Source organism: Panthera leo, chromosome B1 (genome assembly GCF_018350215.1).
Source record: "Panthera leo isolate Ple1 chromosome B1, P.leo_Ple1_pat1.1, whole genome shotgun sequence".
Classification (NCBI taxonomy): Eukaryota; Metazoa; Chordata; class Mammalia; order Carnivora; family Felidae; genus Panthera; species Panthera leo.
The window spans coordinates 143,334,915-143,352,683 of NC_056682.1; the positions used below are offsets into that span (position 1 = coordinate 143,334,915).

The 17,769-nt window shown below is 38.2% G+C and overlaps 1 protein-coding gene across 2 annotated transcripts in view; it reads left to right on the plus strand.

Moving 5' to 3' along the window:
- The window catches only part of NUP54 (nucleoporin 54), a 54,531-nt gene that overhangs the window by 21,877 nt on the left and 14,885 nt on the right, over positions 1 to 17,769 (plus strand). The window contains exons 9-12 of one of the 2 annotated variants that reach the window (XM_042936158.1): positions 1,286 to 1,393; positions 5,586 to 5,705; positions 5,987 to 6,097; positions 8,130 to 8,805. In XM_042936158.1, the coding sequence (XP_042792092.1) occupies positions 1,286 to 1,393; positions 5,586 to 5,705; positions 5,987 to 6,097; positions 8,130 to 8,258 (468 nt within the window). In that variant the 3' untranslated portion in view covers positions 8,259 to 8,805. Of the gene's footprint in view, positions 1 to 1,285; positions 1,394 to 5,585; positions 5,706 to 5,986; positions 6,098 to 8,129; positions 8,806 to 17,769 lie in introns of those variants that run through there. The other variant, XM_042936159.1, reaches the window with a different exon arrangement.

Consider the following 17,769-nt stretch of genomic DNA (forward strand, 5'->3'; position numbering starts at 1 on the left):
TTTTTTCTTGAGGTGGGGGGAAGGAACAGAGAGGCAGAGAGAGCATCTTAAGCTGGCGCCATGCCCAGCACAGATGCAGGGCTCAGTCTCACAACTCTGAGATAATGACCTGAGCCAAAATAGAGTCAGATGCTTAAGTGACTGAGCCACCCAGGTGCCCCTTAAATATTTTCTTTAAAAACCTTGTGCCTTCTGGGGCACCTGGGTGGCTTACTCAATTAAGCTTCAACTCTTAATCTTGGCTCAGGCCATGATCTCACAGTTCATGCTTTCAAGCCCCACACCAGGTTCTGCACTGACAGCATGGAACCTGCTTGGAATTCGGTCTCTCTCAAAATAAATAAACTTTAAATGAAGAACTAATAATTTTAAAAACCCTGTGCCTTCTTTCTTGGGTTAACTCCTTAGATTGTTTTCGTGTTTGTGAATAAATACTAAATGGCAACCATTTCTACTTTTCTTAGTTATTGTTGGTTGAGAAGACCACTATATTATTCTTGCGTCTGGAAGCCTGTCAACTTTTTAAAACTGGGGTGGAGAAAGTGCCTAGGTTATGTAATGTAAAACATGGCCACCTAATTTTGTTCCTTCAGCATGACCTGTCACTGGAAAGTTCCCTTAAAAGGCAGTGGACTAAATGTCTTGCACAATCTTCTTCTTACCCTCTTTTCTTACAACATCTCAAGGCAGTGCCACAGAATGATTATGATAGGAACGGTTATGGGATTCAGGTTGGGTAGCTTTAATGAAATGAGTTTTTAACTCTGTAAGGTTAAGACTTCTGTTAAGGCAGAACAGTAACGATTTCAGGCCAAAGAGCAAATCCATGATGCCAAGGCATAAAAATGTATTAGGTTGTATAATAAATATTCTTCCTTTCCCCTCCACTTTGATCACTCTGTCTAAAATATTCAGCACTTAATACTGGACTATACTGTACTTTTCAGATTGTCTGTTAAGGCCACTCCTGGATGTGACTTCATAGATACTTTTTCCATTCAGGGCCTGGTTGTTGGTCCTATACCTCAATATTTTTCAAGTATACACTTATTTTTCTATACACTTTGCCTCATCACTAAATTTCCTAGAGCTCTTAAGAAGCCTTTGAATGGTACTTTTTAATTTTATGGGTGCATAGACGGGAAGAACTATAAAGACAGATGTAGAGGTGTTTATATTTTGAAAGATGAATCTCCGTCTCCTCTTAGAATCAAATTTTTCATATAAACCTGATAAATATTTGTGATGTTTATACTCACCTTCAAAACTTTCTTTTGAAAAACAGATCATATCTGAAGATATTAGCGAATTACAGAAGAATCAAACCACAACTATGGCCAAAATTGCACAATACAAGAGGAAACTCATGGACCTTTCCCACAGAACTTTACAGGTAGTAATTTGGAATTTTTTTGAACATCTGTAAGATTATATGTGTGATAGTGCCGGATAGAGAAAAACACACTGAAAGGAAGGAATAGTAATTTGAAACTGTAAGTACCAAACTTTCTCAGTAAAATCTAGAAGTCAGATGAGAGGTCTCATAGGAGTGGGTGAAGAAAATAAATGTATTCTAAAATTCACATCTTATTGAGAGGGTAGAAGCAGTGAAGAAGTAAATCATCTCGGAGCACAGAAAGCATGTATCTAGTTCTCATAAAAGTAAAAGAAAAATATTTGATTTTCAGTGCTAGAAAAGGGAGTATAACTATTAATGAAACAGCCAGATGAAAAAACAACAGTGGAACTTCAAAATTAACAAGAGGGAGTAAAAGCATGAATAGCAACAAAAACTGAAATTTTAAACTATCATGAAAACAGAAACATTAGGTACCAGAATCAATTGAATATATCAAGAGCTGTATGCAGAATAAAATTTGTAGCATTTAAGCTTTCACTTAAAAAAATTTTTTTTAAATGTTTATCCACTTTTTGAGAGAGATGGAGACTGAGCATGAGTGGGGGAAGGGCAGAGAGAGAGGGAGACACAGAATCAGAAACAGGTTCCAGGCTCTGAGCTGTCGGCACACAGCCTGACGTGGGGCTTGCACCCATGAACTGCGAGATTATGACCTGAGCCTGAGCTGAAGTCGGACACTTAGTTATCATCCTTAAAATACAAACGCAAAGAATAAGGAACTGGTACTTATCTTAAGAAGTTAGAAAGACTCTCAAGAGAAGCCAGTGAGAGAGAAATACAGATATGAAATAAGTGAAATAAAATTAATCATAGTACAGAGAATAAATCGAAAGCTGTTTCTTTGAAAAGATCTTTGAAATGGCTAAACATCTCATGAGGAAAAGGAGAAAGGAAACATTACTACAGACAACAGAACAGAATGAGAAAATACTGCATGCAATTCAGGACAACACATTTGGGAGCTAGAGAAAACAGATTAATTTTGGTGATTTCAATTTTGCTAAAAAATCATCTACATAGGTGCAAAAATCTTAAATGGACAAATATATAAATGAGAAACTTCTTAAAGATCAACCATGGAAAAATACCAAGGCCAGATGTTTAACTGCTTAACTTTGTCTAACCACTAAAGAGCTAATTCCTTTAGACAAAAGGAAAAATCTATAGACCATTTCCCCATTTAAAATCACTTTGAGATATAATTCACCCACCATACATTTCAGTGTATATAGTTCATTTATTTAAAGTGTATATAGTTAGTGGTTTTTAGTATATTTAGTCTGTGCAACATTGCCACAGTTAATTTTATGACATTTTCCTCACCCTAAAACAAAACTTTATTCCTTTTAGCAGTCACTCCCCATTTCATCCCAAAACCCTGTCCAAGCAACCACTTTCTGTCTCTGTGGATGTGCCTATCCTGGACACTTCAGATAAATGGCATCAAGAGATGTAGTCTTTTGTGACTGGCTTCTTTCATGTAGCGTAGTGTTTTTAAGGTTCATCTGTGTTGTAGCATGTAGTATTACTTCCTTTTTATTGCTGAATAATACTCCATTACATGAAAATACCAATATTCATCAATTCATTAACATTTTGGTTGTCTCCCCCGTTTGGTTCTTAACATATGTTGCTATTAACATTTGTGTACAAATATTTGCGTGGACGTGTGTTTTCATTTTTCTTGGGTACCTAAATCTAGGATTGGAATTGCTTGGTCGTATGGTAACTCTGTTTAACTTTTGGAAGAATTGCTGAAAACTTTTCCAGAGCAGCTGTGCTACTTTACATCTCTGCTTCTGGTACCCCCAAATAAAATCTATTCATGTACATTTCTAATAAATAGAGGCAGATTATGCTAAGTGAAAGAAGCCAGATTTCAAGGCTACAAAAGGCATGATTCCATTTATATGATGTTATGCAAAAAGCAAAACGAGAGACTGGTAACAGGTCAGTAGTTGCCAGGGGCAGGTAATAAAGGGACAGCAGTGACAACAAGGAGTAGATGGAAACGTTCTGTACCTTGATTGTGGTGATGGTAACAGGATTTTGTCAAAATTCATAGTAACTGAGCACCTAAAATGGGTGATTTTCTTACATGTGGACTACACCTCAATAAATGTGACCAAAAGCAACGTAAATGCATAAAGGATCCAACTATTTATCAAATCCTAAAGGAATATACTGTGATGAAGTAAGGTTTATTTCAGGAATGCAGGGTTGGTTTTATAACAGGAAATCTATCATAAAGGAAAAATATAGAGACTGTTACCAAAATGAACAGCAAATATTCAAAGAAGCAAAGCATTAAAATCCCATTCAGAAAGTAATCCCCCCCACCACCAGAAAAAGTAAGATCCATTATCTTGGAGTTTTCATAAATATAACAAGGTAATTAGGTAACTAATATAAACATTGGACAAGATTAAATTGTCTTTTTGCTGATGGCATGATTGTAATATCTAGAAAACTCTTACGAGAAAACCAGAGAATGTGGTTAAAATGGCTAGATACAAGATAAATGTACCCAAACCAGCATACCATTAGTGAAAACAGGAAAATATTGTGATGTAAAAATTGTAAGATACTTAGGAATAAATTTTTTTTTTTTTTTTAATTTTTTTTTTTTTTTCCAACGTTTTTTTTTATTTATTTTTGGGACAGAGAGAGACAGAGCATGAACGGGGGAGGGGCAGAGAGAGAGGGAGACACAGAATCGGAAACAGGCTCCAGGCTCCGAGCCATCAGCCCAGAGCCTGACGCAGGGCTCGAACTCACGGACTGCGAGATCGTGACCTGGCTGAAGTCGGACGCTTAACCGACTGCGCCACCCAGGCGCCCCAGGAATAAATTTTTGAGGGAAGTACAAAATCTGAATTCGTCTTTACAAAATGACGTATAAACCATATTTAGATGAGAAGATTCACTATCCACTTTATAAAGTTTGAAAATAATTTCCAACTTTTAAAGACTTGATCAAGAAATCTTTCAGTTCCTCAAGAAGGATAAGTGTTTTCAGAACAGCTTTTGGGGGAACAAAAAGGAAATAGTGAAGGGGACTTGCAAGACTTTAGAACCTATCTTAAAGGTTCTGTGACAAATCAGTGTGGGACTGGCATAAGATTGGACAGTAAAGATAAACAGAATAGAGAATCCAGAAATAGATGCCAACTACATCTTCATGCTTCATATGATGAAGGTGGTATCTCAATTCAGTTGGTTTATTTAATAAATAATGCTAGAGTAACTGGCTGTCTGGGAAAAAAAGAAACTGGACCTCTGTATCATACCATAGACAAAAATAGGTGGATTAAAGATTTAACTAAAAAATTTATGAAGCTACATGCTTGACTGTAGACATTGGAGAGATTTTTGGCCAGAAAGCCAGAAACTATAAAATAAAATTGGCTAATTAGAATTTTGCACAGCAAAAGATATCAGAAGCTATTTGTCAAGTCATGTGACAGATACCAGAAAAAGAAAATTGAATTTGCAAATGGTGATTATTCGTACTATACAAAGAGATTGTTTTTTTACCAAAAAACTCACAGTATGGGCAAAAAATGTGTAAAGGCAGTTCATAGAAGAGCAAATGCAAAGTAGTTTTTGACTATTAAAGGATGCTCCTTTAACTTTTCAGGGAAGTACAGATTAGAGAAGAAATGTGAGCTCCATTCACACTCGTCAGTTTGGGGAAAACTTAAATAACTTCTTGCTGATAGCATTGTGGGGAAAAGGGTACTCTCATGTGGTTTATGAATTTAAATTGTAAAACAATCTAGCAGCTTCTGTTAGACTGAAAACACGTGCTTTTAAACCCAGCGGTCTCATTCTTGGGGGTCTAGATCAGTATCTCTCTATAAAAGTTTATTACTAGAAACAGAATATATACCCCTCAATAGGAGGAATAACTGAATAAATTATTGGTTATTAATGCATGACAAATTATGCAGTCATTAAAAACAAATTAGAGGCATGTCAATATTCTAATGTAGATTGCCTAATAAAAATGGACAAACCTAATCCAACTCTCAAACTGTTAAGATTCCTACTGTAAGTGTATTCAGCTGGTTTCTTTCAACAAATAACTGTAAGAAAATTACTTGCATAACTAAAAAGAGACTCATGATTCTGTTGGTATTGTTGGTGGATTTTCTTTATATAGGTCCTAATCAAACAGGAAATTCAGAGGAAGAGTGGGTATGCCATTCAAGCTGATGAAGAGCAGTTGCGAGTTCAGCTAGATACAATTCAGTGTGAACTGAATGCACCTACCCAGTTTAAGGTAGGCATTTATAGGACCATAGAGCTAGAATTTGTCAGTCTTCAAAAAGAGGAATTATGTATACTTGCTTTTATTAAGTATTTTGTTCTCTTTAATCAAAACTTTTTTAAAGTAGATTCTTAATGATGTGGTTTTGGCTTACGTTAATGTTTCACATAATGTACAGAGGGAGAATTACACAACTTTATAAGAGTAGTACCCATCCTTTTAAAAGAAAAAATTCTCTTTTAGAAGTGGTTGCTGTCATCAGCAGTTGTAATTTGACTCGGTCTTATTTTTAGGGCCGACTAAATGAACTGATGTCCCAAATCAGGATGCAGAATCATTTTGGAGCAGTCAAATCTGAGGAAAGATATTACATAGATGCAGATCTGTTACGAGAAATCAAGCAGGTAAGTGCACTAGGGCTAGGGTGCACATTTTAAAAGGAGAATTCACTTCACATCTGTTAGGCTTGCTATTACCCAAAAGAATAGTAAATAACAAGTACTGACAAGACTGTGAAGAAAACAACTTTTGTGTATTTCTGGTGGTGATGTAAAATGGTGCAAGTGCTGTGGAAACAGTTCCTCAAAAAATTAAACATCTAGCTGATACATGATCTAGCAGTTCTACTTCTGGATATATACCTAAAAGAATTGAAAGCAGGGACGCACATATGTTCTTAGCAGCAGCATTCACAATAGCCAAGATGTCGAAGCAACTCAAGTATTCAAAGACAGATGAATGGATAAACTAAATACAGTGTGTATGTACGTGTGTATGTGTGTGTGTGTGTGTGTGTGTGTGTATACACACACATATACACACACACACACACATCGTGGAGTATTATTCAGCCTTAAAAATGAAGGAAACTAACACTCACTACAACACAGATGAGTCTTGAAAATGTTACGCCAAGTGAAATAAGCCAGTTTAAAAGGATATAGTATAATTATATAGTACACTTATACAGTGTAATTCAGCTCATAGAATGGTCGTTGCCAGGAGCCTGAGGGGAGGGAGAATGGGGAATTAATATTTAATGGGTACAGATTTGGGGAAGATGAAAAAGTTCTAAAAATACAGATTGTAGTGATTTTGCATAATGTGAATATACTAATGTTACTGAACTGTGTGTTTTTAAAAAGGGTTAAGATGGGTATTTTTGTGTTTTGTATATTTTATAAGAAAAGATGAATTCAGTTAGTGGAGGCACCACAGTTCCCTACACCCTGCTACTCAATTTGTAGGTGGCAACAGCAACACACGAGAGGTCATTACAAATGCATAATCTCAGTCCTTACTCCAAACCTACTTAATGTACATTTTATTAAGATCAGAGTGATTTGTATGTACAATTTGAGAAGTAACTGCTCTGTCCTCTATGCCCAACCTGTATGTCACATATAAATTGTAAATATGTACCAATCATTGATCTCCTCAGCCCTCAGGGGACCCAGGTGGAGGTTGGGGTGGCCAGAACCCCTCCAACTACTTTTAGCTCATCTGGTGTGAAAAGTTTGGAAAGTACTGCTCTAGTTTATTTTCCTCAGTATAACTACAGATTGATTTAATGAAAGCTGTCTAACCAGTGACTGTATCTAAAGGTATTAAAATGGTAAATTTTGAGGAACATCTTAGGGCTGTTGTCATGGCCTGGGGCATTTTTAGATGGTTATAATTGTCACCTACAAATCCAGTTTTATTATGTGCTTTAGAAGGGATATTGCTATATTATACAACTAAAATCCAGTTTGGCTCCTAGGTTCTTGGGACATATACATCCACTTGACTATATTCCATTGTAAATAACTACAAAACACTAGCTGAGAAAGATTCCAGTATATTGATAGAGTGATTATGCAATAAAGTTTCGAATAACATGAACACTTGTTTTGGGACTGGATCACAGCTCATCACCTAGTTTAGGACCTTGAGCGGGTTTCCTACCTGCATCTCAATTTTTCTATCTGTAGAGATGCTGTAATGCATCCCCAAAGAGTGCTTAAAAAAATTTTGTTACTACCCATGAAGCTCTGAAAACTGCTTTAACACTTGGATGCTTTAAAATGTTAGCAATTGTAGTTCTGTTATCATTATATACTTGGTACTTCAAAACATGAAAACTTTTAGTTTTCAGAATTATTTTGCTAGTCCTCCATATCTGAATACCTTCTTGCATTATATTTTAAAAATCTATATCTTCTGTACAATTTCTATGGAAAATACTGTTCATTTTTTTTGGTTTTGTTTACTATAGGTCATAGAAATGTGTTAGCACAAGCTGTAGTATGAAATGTTTTAATATGCATGTCCACTCTATTTAGAGCAGCTACCAAGTGCTGTATTGCTAGTAAAATAGTGAAAAAGTCCTTTTTCCTGTGCATAGTGTGCAGTTTAATGGCTTAATACATTAATATATATTTTAATTCCTTCTAGCATTTGAAACAACAACAGGAAGGCCTTAGCCATTTGATTAGCATCATAAAAGATGACCTAGAAGATATAAAGTTGGTAGAACATGGATTGAATGAAACCATCCACATCAGAGGTGGTGTCTTTAGTTGACAATTCACAAACTTATGTTAAGGGTTTGTGAAATGTATCTTCTTGCAACATCAGGCCTTCCTTAAGAATGAAACTGACCACATGGAGGGGAGAAAAAGAAAATCCTCTCCTGGCTTTTGAGGAGGCTACTGTCAAATTATTTTCATCAGATCTGAAATAACATCCACTTCACAGCTGTTCAAAGATAGCCTTTGAAAGATTCATACCTGAAAGCTGTTACTGTAAAAGAGAAGTACATAATTACGAAAAGTATGTGCCGCTGTACATTTGGACAACAGCATTATTCTTAAAACTAATCAGTGTTTAATGATTATTCTCCATTGAGCCTGTACTCTGCTTTCCATAGCAAGTAAATATGAAATACCTACTTTGCACATAACAAAATAAACTGTGTAACTATTTGGCTGTTGGAGCTTTGTACTTCAGAATGTAAATGTACGTCAGTTTTTATATATTTGTGAATTCATCTGTGGGAGGAGTAAAGGAAATCCAAGAGTATTTAATGATTGTGGTTATCTTTTCATCCTATAAAGATTTGAAAATATATTTTTATATTATTTTACTTATTTGGAATTTACAGAACACACTTAAGCAATTAGGATATAACAGAATTACATTTTATCATTTTTGCAACTTTTTTTGCTTTTTAGATCTTTATTTCTTAAAAAAATGATGAAAACAAATAAATTCTTGATTGTAATTACTTTTATATAATTCTGTCTGATGCTTTATTTGGCTCTCCTCACAAGTATTAAATCATAACCGCAATTTAAGAATTCTAGTCTTGAGTTTGATTTTTCCCTCCTGGAAAATGTATCAATGCTGACCTAGTTTGACTAGGTTATGGCAAGTAAAACTTATTTCAAGTATCATCTATGGTAAAGAATCCCCTGGGGCACCTGGGTGGCTCAGTGCAGTTGAGCATCTGACTTTGGCTCAGGTCATGATCATGCGGTTTGTGAGTTCAAGTCCCCCACATCCAGCTCATTGCTGTCAGCCTGTCAGTGCAGAGCCAGCTTTAGATCCTCTGTCCCCCTCTTTCTGCTCCTGCCTCTCTTGTGCTCTCTCAAAAATAAACATTAAAAAAATTCCTTAATGTATCATTCGGAACTGAAAACACTAGAAAAATCTGAATTAGATATCATGATATGAAATGATATTTTTTTTTTTTTTTTAACATTTTGAACAATTTCTGACTACAAACTTCACCCCTGGGCTGTATGTTGACCCCTCTTGTGGTGCTTCAACTTTTCATTTCTGTCGTGCTTTGGCTTGTAATGAGAAGTGTTTTGAGAAATAGCCCCATGAATCTTGCCACACTGTGTTTATGGGGATGGTGAGGGATATGATACTTATCAAGAGGCCATCCTCTCAGATCTCACTGAAGGAAGTTCTGTCCAGCTGTAAACTAGGTTAAAGATGTGTAGAAGACTGGGAACTTCAAAAATGATTCTTTCCAAGTTAGGTGCTGAAAATTTCCAGCCACTTTTGCCAAGTTAATGCCATGCAAACTTGCTATATTCTCTTCCATCATACTTTCCTACTCATTGTGGCAATTCCAACAGTCCCAAAAGAGGAATTTGTCTATTTTCCTGTGTTTTCTTCCTCAGCCAGAAAACAGGCAGTCAGTCCCATCCTCATCCATGTAGCAGAGTATGGAAGGAGTTTCTGGCCCTCTGTATACCCTCCTACAGTAGGGAGAGTTGCTGATGTAACTGATGAGAATTGTTACTCACTGAGCCACATACTCTAGTGGACAGACTGCGAGTCACATATGCTATGTTCACTTCTCTTGCCTTTCGTTTTTTGTGCTCTGATACTCTTAGGCTAATTTCACAAGGTAAATACTCCTAGACAGGGCCAGTCAGCCTCCCAAGTTTCAATCCCACTAACTTCATGTGTTAAGGCAGGCTTATTACCCTCATTCATATAGGCTGTTAGATAATTGGACTTGGTCAAACTACAGGTGTCGTCCAAGCAAGTAAGTCAAGTTCCAGTTTGGGTGGGTAGGAGGAGGAAGGACCCAGTTTGGCCTTAGGACTAAGCTGTATTCTCCAGTGCTATTTATACAAGTTCTGTGTTTAATCTTCAACTGGCTAACAGTTCTTACAGACAGTCGACTCAAAATTCTGAACATGAACAGAGGCGAAGAGAAGAAAGCACACTGAGACTGCAGGGAAGATGACCACACAGGAGGATCCCAGGCCCACCTCCTCCCACAGACACACTGAGGATGCAACTAACTCTGAAAATGACCTGAAGACTAGCAAAACGGCTCTCTTACAGCTAGGGATATAAAAAAACCACACTGAGAAGGGTTCAGGAGGCGAAGATGAACCTGAGAACCAAACAGCTAGTGTGGTGACCCACAAGGAATGGAGGTCTTCCCTGAGGAGTGAGGGGATCAGACCCCACATGGGACACATGGAGTGCTTCCAACCCTGGAGACATGCACTGGGAACATGAGCCCCCATAACATCTGGCTTTGAAAATCAGCAGGACTTCTCTCTGGGAGACTTGAGAGGGCAACAGGAAACTCATTCCACTCTTAAAGAGCCAGAACCCTATATCATTAGGTTCAAGACCAAAACAGAGGCAGCAGTTTAAAGTGTCTGGCTAGTATCTGCAGTCTTTATTGACTAATTTTAGGCTACGTGCTGGAGGGGAAGGGTTCCGTAGACACTTTCTCCATGAATGGACATGCTGGTGCACACAATTTTTCTTGCCCTCCTCTTTAAGCCTAGCTGGCCAGCCGCTGGCAGGAGCTAGTATTTACACTCTATCTACTTGCCTATTACTGCTTACCTAGCCCTGGTGTTCTCCTGTGGACCTGCCCCAGCAGGCTCTCTTTGACAGTAGCTCCCACCATGCAAAACTCAGCAGGCAGCCTCCTTATAGCCCTGTGCCCCTCCAAAACCTATCCTGCCCCAGGAAAGTGGGGGGAAGGACCAAGCCCTGTCTTCCACCACACATGCAGCAGTTGCAGCCAGCCGTACCAGGAACTAACCCCACTCCATCAGTACACCCATTACAGCTACAGGCACACCTCTTAGCCAGCCAAGCAGGGGACGAGCCCTGCACACCAGTCTGCCCACAGCAGTCATGACCAGTCATTGCAGCAGCCCTGCCCACCAGTGTACCTGCAGCAGCGGCAGCCAGGCCTCACATCCACCTGTGCTGGGGGCCAGCACCACCCACCAGTACACCCTCAGCTGTCCTGGCCCAGTAACAACAGGAGGGTGCATGCAGCCCACCCGGGACACCCTCAGAATGCCTGGTTCTGGTGACCAACGGGACTATGCTACTGGACCCCAAAGGATGACTTCTATATAAGGTCACTACTTTCAAGACCAGGAGATGCAGCTGACCTACCTAACACTCAGAAACAGAGTCAGACAAAATGAGACAATGAAAGAAAACAAACCTCAGAAAAAAACTACATGAAACAGCAATCTACCTGAGTTCAAAGTCATGGTGATAAAGATGTTCACTGGACTTAAGACAAGAGTGGATGAACTCAGAACTTCAACAAAGAAATAGAAAATATAACAACCAATAAGAGGTGAAGAATTCAGTACTGAAATAAAAAATACATTACAGGGAATCAATAGCACGTTAGAGGATGTAGTACAGATCACTAATCTAGAAGACAGGGTAGCAGAAACCACTAAAGCTGAACAGCAAAAAGAAAAAAAAATTAAATGAAGTTAAGATTAAGTGAGCTCTGCAACAACAAGTGTACTAACATTTGTATTATAGGGATCCCAAAAGAGGAGAGAAAGAGCCAGAAAACTTATTTGAAGAAATAAAAGTAGAAAGCTTCCCTAATCTGGGGAAGGAAAACAGGCATCCAAGTCCAGGAAGCACAAAGAAACCCCTAACAAAATAAACCCAAAGAGGTCCACACTAAGACACATAATAATTAAACTATCAAAAATTAAAGATAACATCTTAGAAGCAACAAGGGAAAGCAACTAGTTACATACAATGAAGCCCCCATAAGGCTATGAGCTGTCTGTTCACCAGAAACGTTGCAGGCTAGAAGGGAGTGGCAGAATATATTAAAAGTGCTACAAGGGGGAAAAAAAAGGTACAATCAAGAATATTCTACCCAGCAAAGTTATCATTTAGATTTGAAGCTAAACCAACCTTACAAGAAATGTTAAAGGGACTTCTTTAAGGCCATAAATAGAAAATTCTGAATGAAAAATATTTCACTGATGAAAGCAAACATATAGCAAAGGTACTAGATCACTTATAAAGCTAGTATTGCAGGTTAAAAGACAAAAGTAGTAACATCAGTTATATCTACAATAATTAAAGGATACACAAAAAGATGTAAAACAGGCCATCCTAAAACATGAAGGAGGCAAGTAAAAATGTAGTGCTTTTAGAGTATGTTTGGATTTAAGTGACCATTAACTTATAGATCTAGATTACATAGAATCTAGATATTGTATATATACACAGAATGTTATACATGAACATCAAGGTAGCCACAAACCAAAAACCTGTAATACATATACAAAAAACAAAGAGGAATTAAAGCACAACACTAAAGAATGTCATCAAATCATAAAAGAAAGCAAGATAAGAAAAAAGGAACAAAACTATATGAAACAACCAGAAAACAATAAAATGGCAATGAAGTTCATGCCTACCAATAATTAAATGTAAAGAGACTAAATGTTCTAATCAAAAGACAAAAGGTGATGGAATGGATAAAAAGACAAGACCCACCTACATGTTGCCTATAAGATATTCACTTCAGACCTAAAGACATACAGACTGAAACTGAAGGGCAAGAAAAGGATATTCCATGCAAAAGGAGCCCTCCTCACCCAAAAAACACACCAGGGTACCAATACATATGTCAGATGAAGTAGACTTTAAAATAAAGACTGGGAAGGCTGGGAAGATGGGGGAGTAAGAGGACCTTGAGCTTCCTTAGTCCCCCAGATACAATTAGATAACACCCATATCAGAATAAATAACCCAGAAAATGACCTGAAGACTTGGCAGGACAAACTCCACAACTAAGGCAGGGAACAGGCCACATCAAAGAAGAGTGAAGATGTGGTCTAGGAGCAAAACGGACCATGCCCATCCACACAGCTGGTGGTGCAGAGAAAGCCAGAAAACATACTTTCACACCGGGGAGCCCATGAATGAGGAGGACAAATCTCCATATTTGCCTCTAACAGTCAAAGATGCTGAATATTTTGCGTTCTTAAAACCAGCAGGACTTAAAGCCTAAAATTTGAAAAATCAGTGGGTTCAGCTCAGAAAGCCTGGATGGCATTAGGACATTAGAAACAGCACAACAGCCTACACAGATACAGTGTAGAACTATCAAGTTGAAAAACAATGGGGAGCCGATGGGAGGGAGAATGATTTGACCATCTCATCATAGCCAGGAAAGACAAGGATCACAGGGAGAGCCCTCCAAGAACAAAGGAGCTGGCAGGCACCATTTCCCTCTTCCACCCCCACCCCAAACAATGGCCAACCTGGGAAAACCAGCAAGGTGCTGACCCTCCTTACCTAACTTACTAGCACCAAGCCCCATCCTCCATTGCTTGGGTGGATCCGCCCTCCCCAGTCACATCTGCCTGAGTCCTGGTGCCATGGGCCCCTCCCCGAGAAGACCTGTGCAAACCCTGCCAACACCACCTGTCCTGATCCACCTGTCCGTTTTCCAGGACCTCAGTTCCCCATGCAAGGGGGTAGGTCTCATTTTGCAAGCAGATCACTGCACACCTTGCCACCCACAAGAAGCAAAGAACCTCTGAAGACAACTGAAGGAAAAAGAGGCCAAGACTCAACAGCAGAGCACACATAACACACATGGGAGACACTCCCTAAAGCACCAGGCATTGGGGAACAGGAGACACTGCACTTCAAGGCACCACAGGACATCTTCTTCATAAGGCTATTATTGTTAAGAACAAGAAAGTAGCTGACTTTCCTAACACATACAGACAAAATAAGGAGACAAGAAACATCTCCCGAATGAAAGAAGAGGACCAAACCACAACAGACCAAAATGAAATGGATGTATGTAATATGCCTGATAGAGAATTTAAAGTAATTATCATAAAGATACCCACTGGACTGGAGAAAAGAGCAGAAGACATCAGTGAAACCTTTACAGATTAAAAAAAAAAAGAACCCATCAGAGATAAATACAATTAATGAAATTAAAAATACACTTTATGGAGGGGCACCTGGGTGGCTCAGTCAGTTAAGCGTCCGACTTCGGTTCAGGTCATGATCTTGCAGCTCGCGAGTTCGAGCCTGGAATCAGGCTCTGTGCTGACAGCTCAGAGCCTGGAGCCTGCTTCAGATTCTGTCTCCCTCTCTCTCCGCTCCTCCTCTCTCTGCTCCTCCCTGCTCACATGCTGTCTCTCTCTAAAAAATAAATGTTAAAAAAAAATTTTTTAATACACTTTATGGAGTAAATAGCAGGCTAGATGAAGCAAAGGAATGAATTAACAACCTGAAAGACAAGTAATGCAAAGTGACCAAGCTGAGAAAAGGACAGAAAGAAAATTATGTGAGCTGAGAACAGTCTTAGGGAACTCACTGACTCTATCAAGTGTAATAACATCCACATTAGAGGGATCTGAGAAGAAGAGAGATAAGGGGGCAGAACATTTATCTGAAGAAATAACAGCTGAAAACTTCCCTAATTTGGGGAAGGAGACAGATACCCAGATCCAGGAGGCATAGATTCCCACTCTCTCCAACCCAAGGAGGTCTACACCAAGACACACAGTAATTAAGCTGGCAAAAAATAGCAATGAAGAAAAAATGTTAAAAGCAGTGAAAGAAGATAGTTCTATACAAGGGGGAACCCCCCTAAAGCTATCAGAGGATTTTTCAGCAGAAACTTTGCAGGCCAGAAAGGAGTGGCATGATATATTCAAAGTGCTGAGAGAGAAAAATCTGCAGCCAATAATACTCTATCCAGCAAAGCTATCATTCAGAGTAGGAGAGATAAGGAGTTTCTCAAACAAAACTAAGGAGTTCATGCCCACTAAACCGGTCCTACAAGAAATAAAGGGGACTCAGAATGTAAAGAAAGACTGTAAGTGAGAGTATGAAAAATAAACACAAAAGCAGTGAAAATAAATATTTCTGTAAAAATCTGTCAAGGGATTAAAAAAAAAAACAAGGAAGTAAAATATGACACCATATAACTAAAATGTGGGGAGGACAGGAATAAAGAACAGGTTAAAACTTCAGTACCATCAACTTAATATAGACTGCTATATGCAAAAGATATTATACACAAGCCTACTGGTAACCACAAATCAAAAACCAATAATAGATATGCAAATAATAAAGAGAAAGGGATCCAAGTATACCACTTAAGAAAGCCAAAACCATGAAAGAGAGCAAGACAAGAATTAGAGAAAATCTACAGTAAAATCACACAAGTAACAAAATGGCAACAATACAGGTCTATCAATAATTACTTTGAACGTAAATGCACTAACCATTCCAATCAAAAGACACTGGGTGACAGAGTGGATAAAAAAAATAAGACATCTCTATGCTGCCTACAAGAGACTCATTTCAGGCTGAAAGACTCCTGCAGATTGAAAGTGAGGGGATGGAGGGGGTGCCTGGGTGGTTCAGTCATTTGGGTGTCTGACTTTGGCTCAGGTCATGATTTCCCAGCCTATTATGTTCGGGCCCTGCATCAGACTCTGTGCTGCAGCTCAGAGCCTGGAGCCTGCTTCGAATTCTGTGTCTCACTCTCTTTCTGCCCTTCCACTACTCACACACTGTCTCTCAAAAAATGAATAAATGTTAAGAAAAAAAATGAAAGTGAGGGGACAGAGAAACATTTATCATGCAAATGGATGCCAAAAGAAAGCTGGGGTAGCAATACTTTTATCAGACAAATTAGACTTTAAAACAAAGACTACAACAAGAAACAAAGGACACTATATAATAATAATAATAATAATAATAATAATAATAATAAAGGGGAAAATCCAATAAGAGGATATAACAACTGTAAATATTTATGCACCCAATCTGGGAGCACCCCAATATAGAAAACAGTTAATAACAATGTTAATAACAGTTAATAATAATGATCATAAAAGAAATCATAGCAATACAATAATAGTATGTCCACTTACATCAATGGACAGGTCATCTGAACAAAATCAACAAGAAAGCAGAGGCTTTGAAAGACACACTGGACCAGATGGACTTAACATACCTATTCAGAACCTTCCATCCTAAAAGAACATAATACATTCTCTGCAAGTACACACAGAACATTCTCCAGAAAAGATCACGTATTAGGACACAAAACAAGTTTCAACAATTTCAAAGGAATCAAAGCTATACCATGCATCTTTTCTGACCACAACACCGTGAAGCTAGAAATCAACCACAAGAAAAGACATGGAAAGACCACAAATACATTGAGGTTAAATAACATGCTATTGAACAATGAATGGGTCAACTAAGAATTCAAAGAAGAAATTAAAAATTACATGAAAACAAATGAATATGAAAATACAACAGCCCAAAATCTTTGGGATGCAGCAAAACTGGTTCTAAGAGGGAAGTTTAAAGCAATACAGGCCTGTTTAAGAAGCAAGAAAAATCTCAAGTAAACAACTTAACCTTACACCTAAAGGAGTTAGAAAAAGAACAAACAAAACCCAAATCCAGCATAAGAAAGGAAATAATAAAGATTAAAGCAGGAACACCTGGGTGGCTCAGTTGGTTGAGCATCCTCTTGATTTGGCCCACATCATGATGCCAGGGTCGTGGTGGAGCCTGCTTAAGATTCTCTTTCCCTCTGCCTCTTTCCCCCACTCTTTCTAAAAATTAAAAAAAAAAAAAAAAAAAAAAAAGAAGAAGAAGAAGAAACATTAGAGCAGAAATACATGATGTAGAAACTAAAAAACAAGGGGCGCCTGGGTGGCTCGGTCGGTTGAGCGTCCGACTTCGGCTCAGGTCACGATCTCACGGTCCGTGAGTTCGAGCCCCGAGTTGGGCTCCGGGCTGATGGCTCAGAGCCTGGAGCCTGTTTCCGATTCTGTGTCTCCCTCTCTCTCTGCCCCTCCCCCGTTCATGCTCTGTCTCTCTCGGTCTCAAAAATAAATAAATGTTAAAAAAAAAAAAATTAAAAAAAAAAAAGAAACTAAAAAACAAAACAACAGATCAATGAACATAGAAAGTTCATTCTCCGAAAAGATCAACAAAATTGATAAACCTCTTACCAAGACTAGTAAAAAAGAGAAGATTCAAATCAACAAAACCTCTAATGAAAAAGGAGAAATAACAACCAACAGAGCAGAAATAAAAACAATTGTAACAGAATGTTTTTTAAAAACCTACAGGCCAACAGACTAGACAACTTAGAAGAAATTAATAAATTCCTAGAAACATATAACCTACCAAAACTGAATCAAGAAAAAATAGAAAATGTGAGCAACCAATTATCGGCAATGAAATTGAATCAGTAATCAAAAAACTC